The sequence below is a fragment of the Molothrus ater genome, chromosome 15 (genome assembly GCF_012460135.2).
Source record: "Molothrus ater isolate BHLD 08-10-18 breed brown headed cowbird chromosome 15, BPBGC_Mater_1.1, whole genome shotgun sequence".
Taxonomy (NCBI): Eukaryota; Metazoa; Chordata; class Aves; order Passeriformes; family Icteridae; genus Molothrus; species Molothrus ater.
Window position 1 is genome coordinate 7,712,056 of NC_050492.2, and position 24,250 is coordinate 7,736,305.

The 24,250-nt window shown below is 46.6% G+C and overlaps 1 protein-coding gene across 1 annotated transcript in view; it reads right to left on the reverse strand.

The window, feature by feature from the left end:
- Positions 1–125: 125 nt before the first annotated feature.
- Positions 126–24,250, reverse strand: part of PDLIM4 (PDZ and LIM domain 4) — a 44,557-nt gene continuing 20,432 nt past the window's right edge. The window contains exons 3-7 of the mRNA XM_036391952.2: positions 22,945–23,029; positions 11,755–11,933; positions 7,559–7,716; positions 3,809–3,929; positions 126–2,920 (exon numbers count right to left, since the gene is read on the reverse strand). Of these exons, the coding sequence (XP_036247845.1) occupies positions 2,716–2,920; positions 3,809–3,929; positions 7,559–7,716; positions 11,755–11,933; positions 22,945–23,029 (748 nt within the window). The 3' untranslated portion in view covers positions 126–2,715. The remainder of the gene's footprint in view (positions 2,921–3,808; positions 3,930–7,558; positions 7,717–11,754; positions 11,934–22,944; positions 23,030–24,250) is intronic.

The window sequence follows — 24,250 nt, forward strand, 5'->3', positions numbered from 1 at the left end:
TGAAATGTGGAAAGCAATTCACATTTGCAATTGGCACGGAGATGCAATTTGTACCTCCAAGATGCTTTTTGAAGTTTGGATGCCAGGGGACCCCCACACATAGAGACCAGGCAAAGGCCAAGTGATGTGAGACAAAACCCATAATACAATTTTATTTTTTGTTTCATACAAACAGTACCCTCCCCACATTTTACAGAGTTTAACAGCATTATCTGGTGACACAGAAGGTGATTGATGCTTGTGGCTGCTCCTGCAAGCCTCACAACAGGAACAGGGTGGCCTGAAGCCAGGAAACCATGTGCCCTGGGATGGGCCTGTGTGAGGCAGCTCCAAGCTCTGCAGGGGGATCAGGTGAATTGATTACTCCTAAGAAGGGGTATCATGAGATGCCATGTGGAAATATTGATTTGAGGGAACGTGGGATCATTAGAAGAACAGCTCCATGCCCAGCATTCCCACTGGTGTGGCAGCCAAGCAAGACCACCAAGGGTGCCCTGGCAGCAGCCTGCTCAGCTGGGTGTTGAAAATGAGGGCAATGAATCCACTTAGGAACTTCTTGGTGCTCCCTGTATCAGGGCTGCAGATTCCTGGCATCCTGCAGCACATGGCCACCATGCAGGTAGAGTCAAATGGGGACAAGAGCCCCAGGGAGTGACAAACAGCACCACTGGCAGCTCCAACTGTCTGCCTGGAAAACAGGGAAAGGCATCCTGTGCCATTCATGCTGGGAGTCTTCCATCATGCAGCTGGGCTGTATTCAGTCCTGGATTTTGGTGAAGCCTGAACTCTCAAGCCACAGGCACCAGAGCTCAAACCAGCAATGTATAAGGATAAGAGAGGAACTCAGAATAAATGTTTCTGACAAGGGCACCCTAAGGAGCTCCAAGCAGAGCCCTGCAAACCAGGGCAGTAATGCTTCCCACCTGATTACCATGTCTTCTCCTTTACATTTGTCCCAAATTTCCCCCCTTCAGAAGGTCCAACTGACCAAGCAAGGCCATGCAAATAGAAGAAAAACGTGGTTCAGCACTGTGATAAAATTTCCACGTTTCTTATACTTTAATAATTAAAAATTCCTGATGGCAGAAGGAGGAGGATGTCCTCTGGATGTTCCCCTGGTGGCAGGAATGCACACAGCCAGCATCTCTGTGGTACCCAGCTGGAGGGAGCCCAGGCTGCTGGGAGGCTGCAGGGCACGGGGCAGGAGCTGCTGTGTCCCTGTAAAGCACTGCATGAAGAGGTCTAGATGGAGACCAGTAACACCCTAAAATCCCTTCTGGGGTGCAGAACCTGTAGGAAGAAATTGCCTGCTCAGCCCCAACTAGGCTCATGTTCCTAACACTCCTCCAATCCCCAATTTTCCCTCTTATGGAGAGCCAGGAGGGAAAGGGGTGCTTTGCCCATCACCCCATTTCTTATTTTCCTTTTCCATGGAAGGAAAGCAAGCACAAGCATTTCTTTTTCTCCCTCATATCCTTCCTCTCTCAAAATGAGGAGGAAGACTGAGGCTGTTGCAAAGCAGAAATAACCTCCTGGTACCAATGACACAGATTCCATCACCTTGCACAGCAGTACCCAGCAGCTGAGCAAGTCAACTCTCTCTCTCCTTCCTCTAAGTACTAATATGAAAAAAACCTCATTTCTCTAACAAAGAAACATTTCAAGAGCCACAAAGTCTTTTCCCTGTCAAATAAAGTGGATGATGGACCTGGCTGAAAACACAGCCTTCGGAGATGGGTACAAACACAATCCTGCTGCCCTGGGACCTGGGGCTCACCCAAGCTCTGGTTATCCCTAAGTGCCTGGAGGGATTTTATCACCCCCTCTCTGCTGGGTGGCAGATCCAGATAGCGGCAATCTGAGGATTTAGAAATAAAGGACTGCAAAATTAGAGCAAAAACTGGGGAATAGTCATGATGGCCAAAGCAAAGGCAGCTGTGGGCAGAAATGCAGGAGGTGGGGATAATCAAAGGGTGCTCCAGACTGCTGCAGTGTCCTTTCAAGGTGTGCTTGAGCCATTAGATAACAGAATAATGGAATTAGGAGTAGACAGAGGAAGAAAAAGGCCTCATCACACACTCAGTGTGGAGATCTCTTGGGAACTCAAATCAGTCCTTGTCAGCCTCAAACTGCACTGCCCTGGTCCAGAGAGTTTGACTGTAATTACTGTTTTAAGAGACCACCCTTCCTTGGCACATCTGCTGGGATGCAGCTGAGTGAGGCACCCACTGGTACTGTCCTGACTCTCAGGGGTTGGTTTTGAATCACTGGGGCAGCCACAGGACAGGAGATTAAGGTCAGGGCATAAGAGACAGCTTCTTTTGTTAAAGTGCCTTATTTTCTTTGAGCTTTTAAAACATCTTCTAAAACATCTTCAGTAGAAGGAGGGCACAAAAAAAAAAGAAAAAAAAAAAGGAATACAGGTTTTATATGAAAGAGAGTAGAGAATTAATCAATATTTACACAGATCTTGGATAAGATTACAGCACAGACTAATAACCCAACACAGCAAAAAGCAGAGTGTCAAAAAGAAGGGCAAAACCTGTTTGAATGCTTTCAACACCATTTCCCGAGATCCCAAGTGTAAACGGTTTTATCTAGGAAAAGGCATTTGAACTTGGGCTTTGGTCATGGGGGTTGATTACAGCCCCAGTGCTTGCAGCTGGCAGGAGGACGTGGGTGGGCCACCCCACCTCTCCAGAGCACAGCCCAGCCTTAGACGAGTTCAACTTTGGCGTTTGGATAAACAGCCACCACGTCATATCCTTCGGGGGGCTTAACCCTCTCCTTGGCGTGTGTCTCGCAGTACAGCTGCTCCTCAATGAAGAAATACCCCCTCTGCTTCAGGTTGAGGCCACAGTCGTCACACATGAAGCACTCGGGGTGGTAGAGCTTGTCCCGAGCCTTGACAATGGTGCCCCTGCAAGAGATCAGAGAGCTCAAGTGAGGTGGAGGAACCAGGAGCATGAACAGCTTTTCCTGCTGCCTCAAGTGAAACAGTAAGTGGAGGAAAGCAGCGTGCAGGGACATGCCAGGGTGTTATCAGGGGTTCTCAGCCCACCCAAAGCTGTCACCTCACTCCAGGTGTGGCTTCACTGTGCTTCTGAAGGGAGGGATGCTCCACACCCAGCAGCACTGCTCCAGAGCTTGATGCAAAACACAGCCTTCAATATCTACACTCAGCCTGGATCTGAAAATCAGCCAGCATCCGCAAGGACTGGAGCTGTGCACTTGCAGGCACTATGACTTGTGGAGCAGAGACCCTCACTCACAGCACCAGCAAGAATACCATTGCAGGCATTGGCACAGCTCACACTCAGCCAGCAAATTTGGCTTGAGCAGGATGTAAGTTACAGCAGAACGTAAATTACAGCAGAACATTAATTACAACAAACAAAGCATAAAAACACCTATACTTTCTGAAATAAACATCCATCTGTCAGAGAGTAACTCTTCAACAAACAAACAAAACAGCTGTCTTCTTCTCAACACTCAAGGTGTTTCTCCCACCAACCCTTGTAAGGCAGTGAAGGAGTGCTTGGTGCTGTGGTGCTATTCATAGTCCTTGGGCAGCTACTACGATAAGCAGGGCACAAACCATCCCATAAATCATCCCTTGCAAGATTCCCTTAAAAGGGGCAATCCAAACTGCATTGCTCAGGTTTAGATATGGTTAGAAAAAACCATAAAGGGATTCAAGGTATTCTGCTATAAATTCTAACCCACATGCCTGGCAGAACCCTACCCAGCCATGTCCCAGTGTCACTGTCCCCAGTGCAAAGGGGCTCTGGTGAGGCAGGACACTTACACAATGCCATTCCTGCAGCGGGTGCACTCGGGGAGCATCTGCAGCCCAGACATGGGGCCACCAAGCTTTGGCACCGGGGACTTGATGTTCCGGGGGTTGCTCAGTTTGTCAAGTTTTTCACCTGCCAAGAATTATAAAGACACAGATTAAAAACTTGGTCTCTCAGGGCTGTTCTTCTTTCTTCTTCTTCTTCCTTTTTTTTCCTTTCCCTTATGGAGTCAGATGAGCTTGCCTGTCATAACAGGACCTGCAACTTCCTTGGAAGTTCCAGGACAGCACCAGCTCAACAGACATAGACCTTGTCAAAATGCAAAGCTGTGATCTAGAGATGAGAGGTTAATTCGGCTATAATTCTACTTACTGAGTTAAGAATCATAAAGTTAAGAGCTCAGAAAAGCCACTCCTCCCCACCCCCCCACCAAAAAAAAAAAGTTCCATCCATGAAAGAATTTCAGAGAATGAGGCAAACTGAACCAAACAATAATAGAATCACATGCACTTTTCTTCCTAGAGCACACATTTAAGCTCACATAATCTAAACCTAAATACTGTGATAGAAGGTAAGGTCTTCTGAGGCACCAGGCCTCCTTTAATGAAGGTCCAACAACAGGAAACAATGAAGATTTTGTGCATATGAAAAATATCATAGCAGAATTTTCAGTGTTTCTGCTCCCACTCCCTACAGACCATCTACCATCTACTCTCCAATTCTGGACAACACCAACATGCTTGTTGCCAACTCCTGGGATAGTTAAAATCTTCCAGTATTGACTGCATGGGTTTCCACAGCTGACAACTGACTGGTCTGTTTTCTGGCATATATTGATCTATGGTTCCTCTGTGATTGCCTAAGCTTGTAGAAAGGAGAAGCTCATGAAGAAGGACCAGTTGGCTCACAGATTGGAAAAGCAGCAGAGGAGCTCTTGGATGAACAAGTCATTCTCCAGAGTTCTAATTTGCCACAATCCCTGAGCTTCCAAGGTGTTTCAGTCCAGGGTCCATTGTAAACATGGGCTTCAAGCCCTGATGCCCAAAAGGTCTCAGCAGGCCACAAGCACTTTCTGACAGAGTCACTTTCTGACTCTGTGCCAGTTTTGGCAACTTCAGAGCAAAATCCAGTGTAAGTGTCTCCCACAGCTCCAGGAGCATCTCTGTCTTTCCTAAAGGGAATTTTGAGTACCTGGAGCCTGATACATCATCACTGCTGGTTGCTCACAGACCCAGGGCAGGGTCACACCACAGATTGAATGGCGTTACTCAGAAAAGAGACTCCTGCTCCCCCAGGAGTGCTTATTGTCCTGGGCCCAGATGGGAAGGAGGGTGCACCCCTGACTCATCCCCCGGGGTGCACAGGCACCTTCCCACCACAGCCCCCCTCTCCAGCCATGGCTCTGACACAGAGGCCAATGCTGCCATCAGTTCCAGTTTACCAAGTGGGTAAAACCAAAAGGACCAACTTCCCACCAGACCCCACCTCCCCAAAACACAATACAGTGTTTGGCAATGCCAAGAGCTTTCATACATGCAGGAGTGCCTGCCCAAGAGCAGAGCAGGGCTACTCCACCCCAGGAGTTCCCCCAGCATTTGGCTGGCTCCAGCCAAGCCCCTTGTTGAATCCTTCCGCTGCCTTGCTGGGAATAAACTGAAGCAACTGCTCAAGCTGTTGGCTTCCCCCAGCATGAGACACAGCATGCTTGGACTAGACAGGCTCATCTGCCAACATTTAACAGTTAAGCTGTCACTGCCTCTCATGCAGAGTGCTTGGATAAGCTGCTTAAAAAAGGAAAGAGGGAAAAAAAAAAAAGAAAAAGGGATTTTACAGCAAAATGAACCCTGCAGAGAAGGCTGCTTCCCATCTTCTTGAACTGTGTATCATTTCCTTCTATTTACCAGCCCAGTCTCATGGTGATTTACAGTCCTGAGCAAGGCAGCAAAAGGCTTTAACTCCACAGCCTCCACCGTGCCATCCCCTTTATGGCTGGAGTTTTTTGTCCTTTCTGGGTCATGAGTGCATATGAGGGTGGGCACTGCCCCCTAAGGGTGTGTGACAGAGCTAAAATGCTTCCAGTAGGAACACATCCCATATAAAACAGGTCGTTGTCCAAGACACTCAGCTTCTTGGGAGAGGAGAGCTTGACTTTAAAAGGACAATGCAGAGCAGGCTTAGGTCAAAATGTGTAATTTTAGGCTTAAGAAAAAAGGAGCAGGGGTGGCAGCTGTAAAACAAACCCAGCGGGAACACTTAGGATTGAAAACGTGCTGGAACATCACAGAGCTTCATGCCAAGCAGAGATGCTTTTCACCTAATTTCTCATCCCTTGTGAAATAAACAGCCTTGAAATGACCAAGGCATAAGTGAGGCTGTGCCTGCAGGCAGTCACACATCCCCTCCACACTACGGAGAGGGAGAATGGTGGAACGCAGGTGACAGTGACTGCTCCAGCCTGTCCCATACTGGCTGGTACCCAAAAGCAGCCTGTCAGGCTCCAGTCAAACACACAGTGCTGCACTGGTGATGGGCTAGAGCCAAGAGAATGCTGATGAGAACACATCCAGGACTGGCTGCACAGTCCCAGGATGTGGGGATTTGTCCTGGCACCTCTTTGTTCCCCAGCCTTTTCTTTCTCTCTTCCTCCTAGCACTGGGTTTCTGCCAGCCCAGGGCTGTAGGATGCAGGGGGAGGCAGGAGCAAACCAGCAAAGCTTGAATTTTGTTCCCTTTCCCTGGCACAGAGAAGGGAGGAAGGCAGCAGCATTACTAATTGGGATTAACACAGTCACTTCCCATTTACTTCCTCCTAACAAGGAGACTGGGGAAGCAGCAGATTTGTCCTTGCTCTTGGAGGTCTTGAAGGACCTGAAGGTCCACCTGGGGCTTGTATTTAACATCAGTCCAAGGGCTTTAATACTGCCAATCCAGGGGCTGTATTACTAATATAAAATACAATAAATATACCCAGTGCTTCTGAGGTTGATCCTTCCTCATGCTTTGCAACTATGGCTCAGTCCCACTGAGAAAACCAATACTGGTGGAATTCCATGATGATCAGAAGTTACCTGCAATTGTGCCTCTTGTGAAGCAAGAATCAACATCCTTCTAGTAAAAGAACAGACTTCTCCAACATTTTACACAAACAGAAACTGAAATGCAACAGCCCAACTCACTACCTCTCACAGCTCCATAATGAGATTTACAGCAGTTGGTATTTTCTCATAAAAGATATGTTCCTGGATTCACATGATTGCAGTATGGGGCCCTTGGAAGGAAACAGAAAGAGGAATCTTGCCCTGTAAGACTGTAAAGCAAAGCCTAAAAATTTGAACATAAAAGCCTCGATAGACTTAACGGTGAAAGGCAAATAAAATAAAAAAGAAGCTGAAATAGATTTGGGATCTTATTATTTAATGTGTTAACAACATGGGCAGGAAGCTGTGACAGACCTGAGAAGTGAGCCAAGAGCTCCTGATCTCTATCCCTGCCTTGCCGAAGACCATCCCACGTCCTTATGCAAATGCCATTTACTTAACCAGGCCAGGTTCTCCAACAGTGATCTTACACAACTGCTTAAGGCCATCACATCTCATAAACCATCTCAGAACACAGCTGCTACGCCACTTAAAAATCCAGCTTTCACACAGTGCTCAAGTCAGCCACAAAATCTGGTAAGCAGGAGTATGTGAAACACTGATTTGAAACCTGCCATCCTGGTGGTCTCCTCACAGGAGGGCGTTTGGGTGCCAACCTCCTTACCATTCTCACTGGCCTCCAACATGCCCTGCAAGTACCGGAAGGATCCAGACTGCTTTGGCTCTGAAATGGGCTTTTCATAATCCTGGAGCATCTTGTAGACATCGGACTCCACATCAATCCCATTTCTGTTCCGTGGGAGAGACTTCACGGGGTCAATGCTGGTTTAAAGCAAAGAAAGAAAGGCTCAAGTCAAACAGAAACAGCTACTGTCAGCTCATCAGGGAGGTACTGAAATCTCCACATTCCCACAGATTCAATTAAGCACCTCTGTTCTCATGTGTTTCCCTGCCTGGAGGTATGTCTGGCACAGGAACAGTTGCTGAACTGAGGAGGTTAAACTTGTTCCCTGTTGGGCTCCAATTGAGCAACACAGCAAGGGCTGGCCCAGTTACCAGATGCCTTCAGGAAAGAGGGCAGCTGTTTGCAAATGCTGTAAATTGCTTTTCTACTTAAGGAATTTATTGATAAAATGGGAAAAAAACATGCATTTCAATAATCATGTAGGGCCAGGGCATGCACCCACCCCTTGTAAGGGCATCTAGAGAGTGTGTGCCAGGCGGCACAGCAAAACCCCACCCACAAGTGCTTCCTGTGAAGCTGGTGTTACTGTAGGTACATCACAAACACAGAGCACAGTTTAACTGAGAAAACCACCTCCAAGGAGGGGGATATTGGGACTGCCCTGTAACCCCCCCCTCCAGCCTTCAGCCTGGAGCTGCTCCTGGTCTGTATGAGGAACATTTGGGATGCACAGACAACAAATAGCAATATAAATCATTATTCCAGTCCAAAGCATCAAAAAATGAAAAGCATGGTCTGGAATCAAATATATTTCAGGTACATGCTTAAATGTTCTGCTGAGAAAAGCTGAATCCAAATGCTGTTGTGCTCCAGAGGCCCCAACACACAGCACAGAGCCAGGGGGAAGGAGCTCCTCTTCCTTTTTATAGAGCAGGTCATCAAGGTCATTATAAAACCAGTAAAAACAGCAAGAGCTCTGAACTCCATCAGTTTCACATACTTTAGCTATCATCTGGATCATTTTCTCCACCAGTGTTATATTCATGTCTGCTTAAACAAATAAACAAAAGAAATAACATTCACTTTCAAAGAAAGAAAAAAAGGAGGAGAAAAAAACCTCCAGCAAAAGTCACTTTCAAAGAATGGCTAGAGCTCCATATTCTGGTAGTGACTCCCCAGCAGCTCTGCTCTCTGTGGTGCACCTGGGTGGTGCAGAGCCATGGACCCATCCCCGTGACTCCCAATCAGTCCAAACCCTACAGGTGTGCTCCAAGTGCTTCTCTACCCTGCTACAGCTCACTCATACATCAATTCACACATGGTCAATGGGAAAGGTTTTGGCCAGCTGTGTTAATTTGGCACAGCCTGGTTTGTTGGTAGCAGCAGGGAGGGGGCCCACAAGGGCAGGTTCTGTGAGAAGCTGCTGGAAGCTTCCACCGTGTCTGACAGAGTCAATCTCTGATAGCTCTGAAGTTGGACATGCTGCTGGCTGAATTAGAGAGGCTGATAACACCTCTGTGATGACATATTTAAGTAGAAAATCAAAACAATGCAGGGGCAGATTTTCCAGGGATGGCGAGGCACTGCTGTGGGGGCCCATCCCTGGCCCGGCCTGTGGTGATACACGGCCGCGGCTGCTGCCACCTCGGCACGGCCCGTGGTGAGCCTTGCCCTGCCTGCCCAGCCACACCTGGCCAGCCACACTGTGGGCAGAGGGACAGGGGGCAGCAGTGGCTTCTCCTTCCCCATGCCCTGCAGGGAGGAGAGGCATTAAACAGTGCTGGCGTCACGGCCGCCACTGCTGGAAACATGGCGGCAAGGCCTGGCCTGTAGTGGAAACATGGCCAGCGACTCCCTGACACAGAACCTAGATGAGATCAACCTCTCAGTGCTGTGGGATCCTGCAGGAATATTTGAATTAGTGGAACTTGTTGGCAATGGTATCTATGAGCAGCAGCTTTTCTTCTAGTCAGAGAAGAGGAAGAAATGAGGACACGTGAGGGAAAACAACATGGCGCCACCAAGGTCAGTGGAAAAACAAAGAGGGGGAGGAGGTGCTCCAGGCATTGGAGCCAAAATTCCTTTGCAAGCTCTGGTAAAGACTATGATGACACAAACTGTCCCCCTGTAATGCAGGATGTCCATGGGGGATGCAGATCCACTCACAGCCCACGGGAAAAGTGCTCACAGCAGAGCTGGTGGATGACAGAGAAAGCTGTGATCCAGCGGGAGACTTGAATAGAGAGAGGGCTCCTGCTTCCAGAGATAGGGAGAGGGGCCTTGCTTCCAAACTAGAGCAGCCTATCCTTAGAGGACTGCACCCTGTGGATGAGTGACCCAGGCCACAGCAGTTTTGGGAACGCTTGTTTGCCCATGGGAGGGACTCACAGCATAGCAGAGAGCAGACTCCTCTCCCTGAGCAAACAGAAAATCTTGGTGATGAGCTGACCAAAACCCCCACACCCTGTTTTGTCCTGCACTGTCACTGGGAAGGGAGGGAGAGGCTGGGGGGAAAAAATAGGTATTTTAAAGACTTATTTTACTTCTCATTAGCCTTCTTTTACTCTGTTAATAATAAATTTACTTTATACCTATATACTACTTTATACCTGTTTTGCCCTTAGAGTGTTTTCTCCCAGTCCTCATCTCAACTCATGAGCCCTTCGTTATTTCTTTTTCCCTCTCCTCTACCAAGCTGAAAGCAAGAGAGGGTAAGCAAGGGACTTTACTGGTGCCTGGCATTTGGCCAGTGTCAAATCATGACACCAGCCCGGCCTCATCAAAGAAAATGTATTCCAATTCAAAGAAAATGCACTCCTGCCCCAATTCTACTCAAAGACCCAAGTGAATGTCGTTGCTTTAGGCTAATTTGCAGAAAATACCAGATTTTGTTCTCTATTTTTTGTGCAGTTCTCCCCTTTCCAACTTCAATAACTTTCCCGGAGCAGCACAGGGAATGAGCTGGCTTGCTGCATCACTGAAATACAGATTCATGCAGACACAGAGTTCCCAAGCTGAAAAGAAACTCTCTTTGCATGTGATACAGACATTACTTTCTAGCAGGATATTTTGCCAGTTTGGAAGAACATAAATCAAGATCCTCATAAGCCATGTGAAAGCATCCCAGTCCACAACCTGGCTTGTCTCAAAGTCTGAGTTATTCACCCAAACCATTCTTGGCTACACAAAAGCCTTTTCTTTCCTAGGAGCATTATTTATTTCTCAGCCTCCCGGACAGCTGCACTGAGCAGATCTTACACTTATAAACATCCCAGTTACTGGAGTTCATCCTTTCAGCCAATATCTCCAGCTTCCAGAGCAAGTATTGGCTCCTGGGTCTGTGGCACTCCTAGGAGGGCAGCACCCTCTATCCACCTTTGATACACTTTGAAAAAACAAATTATAAACAAAGTATTATTGTCTGTGACAGTCACAGAGCCATGGAATTGTTTAGGTTAGAAAAGCCCTTTCAGATCATCAAGCCAAACCATTCCCCCAGCACTACCAAGGCCACCACTAAACCATGTCCCCAGGAGAAACATCCACATGTCTGTCAAGTCCCTTCAAGTATGGTGACTCCACCATTGCCCCAGGCAGCCTGTGCCAGGGCTTGACAACCTTGTTGGTGAAGGAAGTTTTGCTAATATCCAATTTAAACCTTTCCTCCTCTTGTCTTCCTTGGCATTAATCCCAGCTGGGAGACCGTACCTAGGGGCCACTAATCTCCCTACTCACATCAGCAGCAGGAGGATCTTAACAGAGACCTGGAGAATGAGCACCTTCACCAAGATGCAAACCTGAGCATTGCTTCAGCATCACAAGCTTCAATTCAATGTTGCAGTTGCTACCTATCTAGATGTGGCCATTTTGTTCAGAAATTGCTGTCTCCAAGCCTTTTTATTTTTGCTTTGTTTTGTTTATTTGGTTAGTTTATTTATTTTTCTTCCCACCTATACTTGACCCACAGAGCAGGGGTCCAGCCCAGCATCCTGATGGACTTGGCAGAGTTAGGTCAATGGTCAGAGAGGATGATCTTTAAGGTCTTTCCAACTGAAGTGAGTATAGGATTCCATGACTTCAGGAGCTTGAGGAGCACAACAGCATCTGTGCACTCCCTGAACCTTAGTTAGCAGGAGCAGCAGAAGATGCAGAGCCAAGCCCTGCCCTGCTCCTACCTGTATGCAGGAGTGATGTGGAGTCCACTCAGCTGGCCTGGAAGGGCTGACTCAGAGCTGTTGTTTGTGTACAGCTGGGTTGGTTGGTGATGCTGCATGTTCAGCATCTGCTTGCTGTCCACAGGGCTGCCCCCAGCTCCATGGGGCATGGACCTCCTGCTCTGGGCAGGGCCACTGTCCTGGAAAAGAAAGAAAGCAGAAAACATGAGATTTATAGTGTGTGATGCACATGGAGGGGCTGTGTTGGGACATGCAGTTTGCAGTAATAACATTTTATGTGTGCTGTGGAAAACAGGGATGTGCAGCAGGAAAAGGAAAATTCAGGCTTGACCTGCAGTTAAATTGTGCTGAATCTACACAGCTCCCCTCAGTCCCCAATCAAGTGAATTTGCTGTTTCTCCATGGTGAGCCACTGCCAAATATTCTGCATTTATTTGTCCTGCATTTATTATATATTTTAAAGCATACGTGCTGTTTCTTTAAAAGAAAGGCTGTGAGTCTACTTCTTATTCCATGTTCCATCACTCTGAGCACACTTGCTGTGCTCCTGACTTCAGGGCCATGCCTTCCATTTCTATCAGCAAAACAGGATAAACCCATGCTAGGCAGCTCACAGGCAGGATGGGCAACCCCCGAGGCCAAGGGACCAGTCCTGGGATTTTCACTTGCAGCCACCCTTGTCCACACAGATCCACATTCATTTAGGAAGGTTTTCTCCCCAAATAAGATTAGTCATTTACAGTGTGAGAAACACATCAGTCAAGGGTTTAGCTTGATATTCATATTTCCATTTGCTTTTTAAGTCCCAAGGTAAACTGTGGAAATATTTTTGTCATATGACCTCAAGTCAGGAACTCAGATGCCATTAAATGACAAATTTTCCACATTATTTTACCATTTTACCAATGTCAAACATTACCTATGTGTTATTCCACACACATGGAATTCCACATACATGGGTGTGCTATTAGTCAGTCCCATCCACACCCATAAACCAAGCAGTACTTACTGCTAATGTCACCTGAGCCAGGCTTTGCCTGCAAAAACTCAGTATGGGGAGAGGAGCTAACCCCAGCAACTGGGAAAGCAGCAGGAAGCTGGACACAGCCCATGGACACACGTTGGCTGCTATTTCCAGCCATGTGAGTCACAAATATGCCTGGACTGATGAAAGACATAGGTGCTGTGTAAGAGGCTGGAATCTATTTAACCTGGTTTAATTTGTTCTAGGGCAGCTCCCCAACACAGCTGCTTTCCACCAGCTTTTCAGTAGATTGAAGCTGAAAAAAAACCAAGCAGGGAAATAAAACACCATCCTGTGAACAAATAACGAAGTGTATATTGTGGGGCTCTGATACAAAGCTTATTTTTGACTAAAATAATCCAATAAATACTAATTAGAAACAAGTGTCTATCCCTAATGCACAGGAGAACACACTAGCACTCACAAGCCTTGTAAAAACAAACAGCTAAGAGAAGTAAAAACCAGATCCTGCTAGAAAAAGATCTTGAAAGACCAATTCTTCAGTTCTTCCTAAGGCAAAATGTCCATTGATAAAACCAAGCTTACTTAAGAACTGAAAGATGGTGTTTTCAAGGTTTTTTTCCTACCATCAGCTGAAAACCTGCAGCCTGCAGCAAGCTCCCAGCAACTTCCCCTGCCTCAGAAGCTGCCTGGAGCCCTCTTGGCACAGTTCCCTCCACACCACACATGCACAAACATGTGGGGAAAACTGCTTCCAACATAATAACTTCAAATTGTCTATTAAAAAAGGAATTTTGCTGCCAGGAATAATATAATTTTAACTGTTCCCCAATTTATAGTCTTAAAAAAACCCAACCATATATATATATACACAAGCAGGCTATGTGTTCTCAATTGCCAGATTTAGATTATTATTTCAAGGGAAATAAAGAAAACACTCAACTATGATGCAGAGAGGAAAAGAAGGATCATAAACATTTTTTTGAGATAAAAGCAATGGCCCATATGGGTGGCAGCACTGACAGCAATGCTTTTAGAAAGCAATTACCTTTAATTATCTGGGCCAGATTCACACTCAGTCCAGAGTGGCTGCAGGAGAGGGCTGGGTCCTCTCCTCTGACCTCACGTGCTCCTGCACACTGGTGCCATCCAGACCTTTGCTGGGGAGCTCAGAACTGGCAGCTGTTACCAGAACAGAAACCTCCTCCAGACCATCATCTCCATGGACTTGCTTAAATCCAGAGTAGTTTGTAAAGCATTGCCCCTTTGTCCTGTTAAGCTCAGCAATTTGTACATCAGGACCAAATGTTGCTATAAAGCTAAAACTTATTGCCTGGGCACTCTCCAAAAGGAGGCCCTTGATGGAAGGGAGGAAACAGAGCCCTTCCTGCAGTGCCTGGCAGTGCCCCCAGCTCCCTGTCCCTGTGGGAGGAGGATGCTCGTGGTGGTGGCAGCTCACCTTTGCTCAGCTCTGTTATAAAGCCACAGGTGACCCAGCAGCATCCATAGGGATCAAGAGGCTCCTCCTGTAGCACAAAATGCTGCTCCCAGGCCAGAGCTCAGTCTCCTCTTCCTCAAAGGTTGTGAGACCCCTGCAAGGCTTCACTTTGTGCAAAACACTCACACATTCACCCTCAGAAACCCAGAACCAGATGGATTTCTTTCCAGTTGTCGAATTCAAGATCAGGTCAAATTTCCCCCTTTCAAGGCCTAATTTGCTTTCCTTTGCTGGATTTTCTTCCTGCTTTTTATGGCCTCTCTTAAACTGAGCTTGCAAACCCTTCTTAAGAGCTGGCCTGTGAACTCTCACCAAGGAGAACTCTTTCAGCCTACAAACCAGAAACTCCCAATTTGTTTTCTCATGACTGGCTGTTTCTTTAATGCATATTGCAAAATGTCCTATTTGTCCATGGAATTCTGCACTCTTTGGCGTGTGGCAGCATGGTGTGGGACCCACACCACCACAGACCAGACAAAATGAGACAAGACATTGTTGGGACCCTTGGATGGGTCATATGCTTCCACCTAACCGCTGTCACTCTCTCTCTCTCCCCATCCCATGCACACATCTTTTTCTCTCTTTCCTTCTCTTTGCCTTTTTTACTATTAAATAAAAAATACATCCACTTTTTGGCACCAATATCTAGCCTCATTTGGTTTTAATCTAGTTTTTAGGGTATATTTTGAACCTTCAAAGTTCTTTGTGGTTAATATACAGAGACTCAGCTTTCCTCACTTTTCTGGGTTTAAACTGGATCCTAACAAATGTATACCACAGTCTGAAGGAAAACCTTATCCATCACATCCTTCTCACTACACTCTTTTCACAGCTGTCAGCTAAATATCAAATTAGTTTTTCAGCTCTAAGTAAAAGACCAAACTCTTAAAATCAGATGACCTATTTGAAAAAAGGCTGCAGACAATGTTCACAGGAAACATAACTCAAGCTGGAGCCCAAGCCCGCCCATATTCCCAGAACAGGCTGTACTGCACAAGGGGCATGTAGTGACAGGACAAAGGGGAATGGCTTCACACTGACAGAGGGCAGGCTTAGATGGGATATTAGGGAGAAATTCTTCCCTGTCAGGGTGCTGAGGCCCTGGCACAGGTTGCCCAGAGAAGCTGTGGCTGCCCCATCCCTGGAAGTGTTCAAGGCCAGATTGAATGGGGCTTGGAGCAACCTGGGATAGGGGAAGGTGTCCCTGGCCATGGAAGGTGAAAGATGAGCTTTAAGGCCCCTTTCAACCCAAACAATTCTGTGATTCTGTATACACATTTAACCCAGGGACAAATCTCTCACACAAAGAGCAGTAACATTTCTCCACCTTGGAGCAGCCATGTGGATGGATGGCCATCAGCAAGGCTCTGATGGATGTTTCCTCCCACAGCTCCAGGGAGAAGCTGCACCCTTGTGCAAATTAAAGAGCTCAGGAGAGACTCAAGCTGTAATACCAGGACTTTATCCCTTAACCTACCTGGCTCCCTAGCAGTCTCTTAAAAATCCACAGCAATAGAAAAAAGTTACCTAAGACTGTCAAGATTGAAATGTGTTTGCATTTATCTTGCCCGTACAGTGCAGAGAGCACATTTCTAACATCAAGTGTGTGAGGGGCATTTACCCAGCAGACAGAGGAGAGCTCTGTATGAATGCCTTGGTAAAAGAGCCTTGAAATTTCCTCCTTTGCCCAGCAGCAGCAGCAAGCCCCTGCCCAGTGACTGTCTCACTAGAGCTAGGTTCAACAAGAGTCTAAACCCTAGAGAGGACTGTCCTAGATCCCAGTGTTCAGGGTCACCTTCCAAGCTCAGGAACAGGAGGGCATTGCTCACTGCAGGTGTCAGACTGATGCCCCCACCACGGACAGGCTGCTGTTGGATTAACTTTCCCACTGACAGAAAATAATATCCACTACAGGTGGAAAAAAATCCTCAAACCATCACAGCAAGTGTCAACCACCCTTCTGACAACACCCTTTCTCTCAGGGAAGATGCTGCTGCTCCCATTTCAGTCCATGCTTCCATTGAATCCCTTTACTCACCTTCTGGTGTTTGGCTTATAGGACAAACCTGGTGAGTTTAACACTAACAGTCTCTGCCCTGATATAATGTTTCCAGCTTACTGTCACTCTCCTCTCGCTCAGCTGGGGAATTGTTGCGTTTTCAGGTGTTACCATATCACACTTTCTGATTTTCTTTCCATGATCATTATCAGCAGCTAATTGAAATTAAAAATTTCTGGCAACAAGCTAAGCTTCAGGCTAAAAAAACATTACATGCTTAAAACTAAAAGGTGCCTACTTCACCAGCATGGCTTATCTGAACACCTCCTTCTGTAAAAGCCAGGATAAGGTACACCAGAAAACACAGCAAAAGCAACAGAATAATATATTGTTTCATTTTGGATTGTCCCAACATTTTGTTTTTCCTCATTAATAAATAAGATAAATTCAGGTAGATTCAAAAACATGTCTCAGCCTTTCCCAGCCCTCTGTGGCATGAGCTGCTTTAGGGGATGGAAGCAGCTGCTTCAGCCTGATCATCCTGAGGGACCACAGTGAGCATTACTCCAGCATCCCTCTTTGTACCACTGGGGAGGGCTCTCTCCACTCAAGTGACCTCCAAGAGCAGTTAATTCCTCTTAAGTGAACCAGAAGGAAAAGTGAAAGGGGATAAGCTGTTTTTCCTGATGGACAAGAACAGAAACACTGAGCTACACCTGTGCTTCCAAACACTTGGCACTTCTGAGTACACAAGCAGCAGTTTCCTTAGCTGTGTCAATGCAGTCATCACTGAAACTGATGTTATCAAGTAAAATAACACTGTAAAATAACACTGTATATGTCTGTGTTAGCACTTAATCCAAGAGCATTTTGTTTTATGCTAAACCAACCCCCACTGTTATAATTTCAGGATAATTCCTATGTACCTTCAATGAGAACAAATTATTCAAGTTATCTGGACAGAAGAAAACACTATTTTGAAGTTTCCATTCCCATTTTTTCCCTCCTTTATCCTAATATTGTTTTTGCCTCTTTCATATACCAGGACTACCAAAACTCACTTAAAGATGCTAATTTATCTAAGACACGCACAGAGAATTTTGCATAAAAGGTTACAGCTTCAAGGTGTTACAATGGTACTCAGAAAACTCCTTTGCTTTCAAATGATGCAATATTATATCACAGGCAAAAGTAAACACAAGTACACATTCTATGTGTGTGTAACCTTTTCACCCAGTAAATTAGATTAGTGGGTTTTTGTAGTGTAAAACCCCAATATCTGGGTGTGAAATGCTGCCTGAGCACCCAGAGCTCATGGCTGATGCACCCACAGTGGCTGTCAGCATTCAGCATGTTTCTGCTATTAAATCAGTCCTCAAACAACAAACTGTGAGTTCCCATGGAAGGGAGCCCGGGCTTGTGCCAGGGCATGAGCTCATCCTTTGTTTTCCCCAAAGCAGACATTTTCCCTCCTTCCTCAGGAGAGTGTTGGTTGGTGCCCTGCTGCTGGGACTGGGGGTCACAGCAGGAGCTTTCCCAGAAGCAGGCATGGCCCATCCTGCCCCAAGAGCAGGGGAGGAAGGATGGTCAATCTCCCTGAGGAAGGAAATTCCATCTCTCCAGCCAGGAGGCTTTAACCCCCAGCTCACAGAACTCAGCATGGCCCATGCCAGGCTTTTGCAAAGAAGTACATAGAAGTTTCCTGCTTGGCAGCAACCCACAGAGAACTTAAAACAAATATTCCATCTAATTAAAGTTAACTTAAATCCATTACTCAGTTAATTACACAAGGAGACATTCACCCTTAGTAAAAAAAAAAAAACATATATATATACATAATCTAGCAAAAAGTAAATATGAGCATATATAACACATTTTAAAGGTGTTAAAATCAGTTCTAAGGGACAGGTTAGCAGCCAACTGTCCCTGCTCTACTGTGGGACACCACTGCTGTCCCTGGGGCACCAGAGGCTCAGACTGCCCTGAAGCCCACATGTGATTTCATTTATGTAATTAGGAGCAAGCAGGATCAGCAGTGATACTATTTGTAAAGTCAGGACAAGTATGAAAAGCTCCCAGGAATTATATTGCAGAGCCCATGCTGGGAGGATGCCTTGTGCAATGAGAGGTGGCAAGTCCTCAGCCCTGCAACCAGACACACCTGAGCCCCTCTGACAAGAGCAAACAAAGATGTGCTCACATTTCCACTGGCCTAGCTCACACCCAGCACTGCCTGGATTAGGCTGCTCAAACAGTTCCAACAGATGCAAGTGTAGCCCAATTCCTCCTCTTCATCCCATTCTGGCTGGCATTTTCACACAGCAAGCCACACACCTTGCACCTGATTTTAGTCAGAGCAAACAAAGAACAAATCTCTGTGGACTGAGACCTGGGTGTTAAGAACAGAGTAACACACAGGGAAAAGAATTCATACGTGATGAGCAGAAACAGCCTTCTCATTGCTCCTGTGCAGCTTCCCTGGTGCTGTGGCTCTTCTCCACTGCCCAGAGCTCACCCTCCCAGTCTGGGGGTCAGGCTGGGAAAGCTCAGGACAGAGCACAAGAGAGGAGCAAGAGTGCTGATGCACCTCCCTCATTCATCCCCTGAGAATGACACAGGGCTGCTCTGCTAGCTCAGTAGCACCAGGACACCATTCCCCATGGATAACTGTGGGAAGTGCCTCTGCCTGTCTGCACTGCCAGAGGAAACCCAGCCTTTCATCCCATGTAGCTATTTCAGCCAAACATCCAGGTTTGGGAAGACTTGCATCCTATTCCAGCTCTGGCTATGTGCTGCCAATTTAATTTCTGCTGTGATTATTCTCCCACCCACACACTTGATCTATTGTCAATTAGCACTGACAGGGTCCCCAAAGCCCAAAGCCCACATTTCCAGCCCCCCTGGGCCAGAGAGCTGCCAATTCTGGCAGTTTGGGAATTAACAACAAAACAAACATCCTCTCTTTTTATTAGCACTGCATGGCAGTATTTTGAATAGCAAGCTCATGCTACAGGAAGCCACTAACAGTGGGATCTCCAGAAACTGATGGATGGGTGCTCCCACTTCTCCTGTCTGCTGGGGAGGAGTGGCTGGGACCAGTGGCCACAAGGACACCAACACCAAGCCAAGTGAGACTGGGGATCTCAACATGTCAGCAAGGATGTCATGTCTGAGTGATGGAGAGCTGGACTGCTGGCTGGAAAGCTCTGAGCTGTCCCCAGCATCCCTGTAGGTCCCACCTCCACCCATCTCTGGGTCCAACAGACAGGCAGCCCTTCTTTAGGTAGCAAGTCTGAACATCACTGCATTTGTGGCCTCCTCTGTAGGTCCTTCCTGTAAGGACAGACTCATCTAGCAAAACCAACTGATAGCCAAAGTCTGCTTTAAAAAAATATAGTTATTTTACCCAAAAGTTACTCACTCATCCTGTTCAGTGTTGTTCCTGCTAATTGTGAAAAAGCAGCTCTCCAGTTCCAGCTTCTTCAGTTTGAGGGCAGCTATTCCCCAGAGTCATGGCAATAACCAAAGTTTTAATAAGGAGGATTGACCACATTCTTTGACTCCGAGTAGGGGTTTACCAGAAACCTCAACTGAGAAACCGCAACAGATTTAGAAAAAGGGGAGAGGAAAACTCACCAGCTACTCCACACCTTCCAAGTTCTCTTGCACAGAAGGTAACTACAAATTTCACTGCCTTCAAGACAAAGATTACACCTAAAAACCTAAATTGGAATAACAGAAATACAGATTTTCCTACAAATCATTCAGACTGAGGCATTCTGCTTATGCTCACATGTTTCAGGCAAGAGTTACTGTAGTCATAAGTCAAGATTTTCAACAGATCTTTGTCCAGTATGATGAAAAAGCATACAGAGTAAAACCTGGAGGAAGAAAGGATATGTGCTCCCCATTACTGCAAAGGCCACTTGGGGTAAAACTCTCAAAACCTTTTTCAGGGACAAACCCCCAACCTCTTTTTGTGATTTGAGGGCAGAATTCCAGCAGAAATTTTCCCCTGTGTTTCAAAGCAGATTACTTTTTTCCAGATGCAAGGAAGTGCACCTAAAGGTTGCACATATTGAGCCAAGTTATTACTTTACAATGAGATTTTTCCTTCTCCCAATCTAGTACGTGCCTTTGCCAAAGGGGCTGAATGAACACAGCACAGGACAGCCCTGGGTCACCTGGCATTGCTCCACAGCGACCCCAGCCCTGCCTGTGAGCTCTGCTCCCAGGGGATTGGCACCTGCAGCAAAGATTGGCTCTCTTTGGGTGCTGATGGTCACCCTCAGCCTCACACAGGTCAGAGGACATCAGTGATAACACTTGGTAAGATATGCACAGCTGCTGGCATGTGCTCCAGGCTGCCAGCATGAACCACACTGGAGGCAGTTTGGGGAGAAGAGTCAACCAACACACCTTGGCTGCAAGCACAGCAACCTGGAGGTGTGCATGGAACCACCTTCACCTCCTCTCTGGGAAACCCAAAAAGCCACTAAGGAAGACAACACATGGATACAGGCACAAAAAAAGAGCAAGAGCAGGAATCTGCTGCCTGTACTTGTGTACCCTTGTTCACACACCTCTCTCAGTGCCCTACCACAAACACATCTGCCTTGCACACCTACTTCCCAGATTTACATATTTTCAGTGTAGCTCTGGATTCAGAATAGTCCATCCCTACCCCCTTCATTATATCTTATAAAACTGTCTAATTTTTAAAAAGATCCATATGTAACATATATTAATAGTCAGATTCAAATCCAATCTGCATTAAACCTCAGGAAGTTATATCTGGCAGTGGAACTGCTGCACATTTGTTCCTCATTTAATATTATTCATAGGTAAAGCCTAGTAAGAAAAAATATCTGTCAGAAAATATGGCTGTAATTGATAAATGAAGCAAACATGGCCAGAATGCAAGACCCAAGCTCACACATCAGCCTGTGCTGTGAGTCAGGCCAGGAAAGACAAACAGCCCCAAGTGCTGCTGGTGTGTGGTACTGAGGCAGCTCTGCCACTGCTGCTGGTGTGCTGTGTCTCTGCCTGCTGTCCTGGGCAGAAATGCAGAATATCTGCCAATTCCACATAGCTGGAATGGCCAACAGACCCAACAGCCTCACACTCTGGTCCATTTCTCATGGGGTTTGGGGGATCTCACCCTTGTCCTGATCACTCACTGGGCTCTCTGCTGCCAGTACTTTCGCCCCATTCCTCACTGAAGGAGATTCCACTCCTTACAGCATCATCCCCTCTCTTCCACCCTTGCAGCTCTTGTAATCCTTTTGAACTGAGCCAAGGCAGGGCTGAGGGGGCACCCTGGAGCCCTCATCAGGACACTCTAAAAGCCTCTCTGGAAAGGAGCAGTTGAGCTAAACCAGCAGACCCTGCACACAGGCATTTTGTAAGGGCTGGAGAAAAAGCATGGAAAAGGACATAAACCACCTCTGTGGAGGAGACAGCCATCTGAGCAATATTTGAACATTCAGCATCAGCCAAAGGGAGCTCACATGCTTTGGGAGCAAGCACAGAGGATTCTGTCAGCCTGAACTGACATCCTCTGATGCTCTGAAGGCTGTAGGCAGCCCCAGGGCCTCTGCCCTGCCCTGGGAGGGGTGGCCAACCTACAGCAGTGAGAAGCCTCAGCAGGCTCCAGCCCTGCCATCCATGACCTTGGGTGCCCTGGGAAAGCTGGCAGCATGTGTACCAGCCCAGCACACATTCAAGGGGGAGCCAGACAGCAGGAGCTGCCCTCTGCCCATCTATCCTCCTGGTCTCCTCCTTGTTCCCCAGATATCCCCACAACATGGACCAGCACATGCAAAAATTGACAATCCAGTACCTTATAAGCAGAGAGGGAGAAGAGAAACCCCATTGCTCTTTCCATCAAGAAGCCAAAGGAGAACGAGAGTCACCTCTGACCTTGCTAACAAGCCATCAGAGATGGGTAGGAAAGATGGGGAGACCTGCTCAGCTCCATCCACCACCCAGATGCTGCAGGAGGCAGGGTAGTAAGGCAGGGCAGGATACAGGTAGAAGGCTCCAGGAAACAGAGCTGAGGACAGAGGGAAGAGAGAAGCTGCAAAACAGAGAGAAGAAGTGAGAGAGGAAAAAAAACCAAAAAAACCCACAAAGGAAAAAGATGAGAACATTAAAAAAAATAATAATAAATCCACCATCATGGATGGTGAATCACTGTCAGGATTGGGAAGGTGCAGCAGATTTTGGAAGCAGCCAAGGTAGAGGCACACCAGCTGAGGCAGATGCAGACAGACCCTGGGTGTGCTGTACCCTGGGAAGGGCAGGCACTGGATAGTCAGAGGACTCCCAAGAGCTCCATCCAAAAATCACACTAACTCTGAGCTTGGTCACAGCCTCACAGGGTCAGTGCTGGGTGTCACCCTCCACGTGCTGCCCAGCCATCCTGTGTCCCCAGCAGGCTGATCCTGCAAAGCCTGGCCTGGCTGGAAGGCAATGACACAGATGGGATTGTGCAGATCTGCTCAGGATCTGGCTCACCATGGGAACCAGCCCAAGAAAAGCACAGATAGACCTGCAGAGAACTTCAACACCACACATGGAAACTCCTCCACTTCTGGAAGGAGCACAGGCAGAGCACAGGGCTTTCCAGCCTCCAGACATGGATGTCCTCTTCTCAAAAGCAAGCTGGGAGAGCAGCAGAGTGGGGCAGGGCTGCAGCTGCCGTACCTGTGGGTCTGGCTCAATGTTGATCCGGTATGCTTGAGCCTTGCCATCTTCCAGGACAGGGGGGGACCAGGTCTTCCCTTCAGATCTGCAGTGGGAAATAAGGTAAACTCTACTTAAATTGCTTTTGAGAAAGCCCAAACCAAAGTGCTCCACCCCAAACAAACAAAACCCACAAAAATCCCAAAGAAAGAAACAAGCTCCTTAAACAAAACAAAAAAGCAATTAAACAAATTAAAAAAAAAGCCAAAACAAACAAGCCAAAAAAAGAAAAAGCCAATATATATATATATATATATATATATATATATATATATATATAGCATCTATTAATTCCTTGGCAGGTTTATATTACATTTGCAATTGTGCAAAATTATCCTCAGAAACATTACAATGATAAATAGAGATTTTGAGATTTAATCCTATTAAAGCTCAAAACCACTCTTAAACCACAAGTTTCTGTCTCAGTTTGAGGTTAAAGAGACAAGCTTATTTTGGTTCAAGAAATCAGAATACAGGCTCTTGGTGGCTCCTGTTTTGCACATTCCTGGCTTTGCCCCTTTATTCTAGCCCCGAATCCAGAAAGTATTCTGATTACACATGTGTATAGATTTATATACACATACATACATGCAATCCCTGGCACGCCTGTGTACTAGACCACATCAGGAATTCTAGAAACACCTTTCAGGGAGAAGGCTTTCACCACCCTGTATGAATCATCCTGACCCTTTCAACAGTTGCCAGATAGAAAAAGCCCTAAAAATACAGTTTCCATTCCCAAATGCATCTTCAGTCCTGCCAAAGCAGAGCAAAATACTGTCACTGTCCAAAGATTTTCCATGTGCCTGATAATTTTTTCCCCACAAAGGCATCTGGGGACATGGCTGGAATGTGATCTCCAGCACTGAGGGTATGAGGGAGTCCCAGGGGCCTGGGCAAGGTCCAGCAGGTACATCCACAGACTTCTCATGATGCAAGAAGCTTAAGCTGGAAAATGGAAACTCAAATAAGTTCAAGATAAAGCTTTCAACATGGAAACTGTTCTGTTTATCATCACAGTCTGTATATGCACCACTTCACAAAAACAGGTGCTGTTCCATGGGCACATCCAAGCATCCTTTGTGGACTCTCACTCCTGCCATATACCACGTTCACTTACAGTTAAATTCTCTGCAGAGTCCAAGTTTGAAAAATAAGGTGCACGATTTTAACCCAGGAATTCTCAAGGAGATTTTTACCTTTGGTATTTTGCAGCTACACAAGTCAACATACAAAGCTGTCTTTACAAATCTAGGGTCTGACCCAA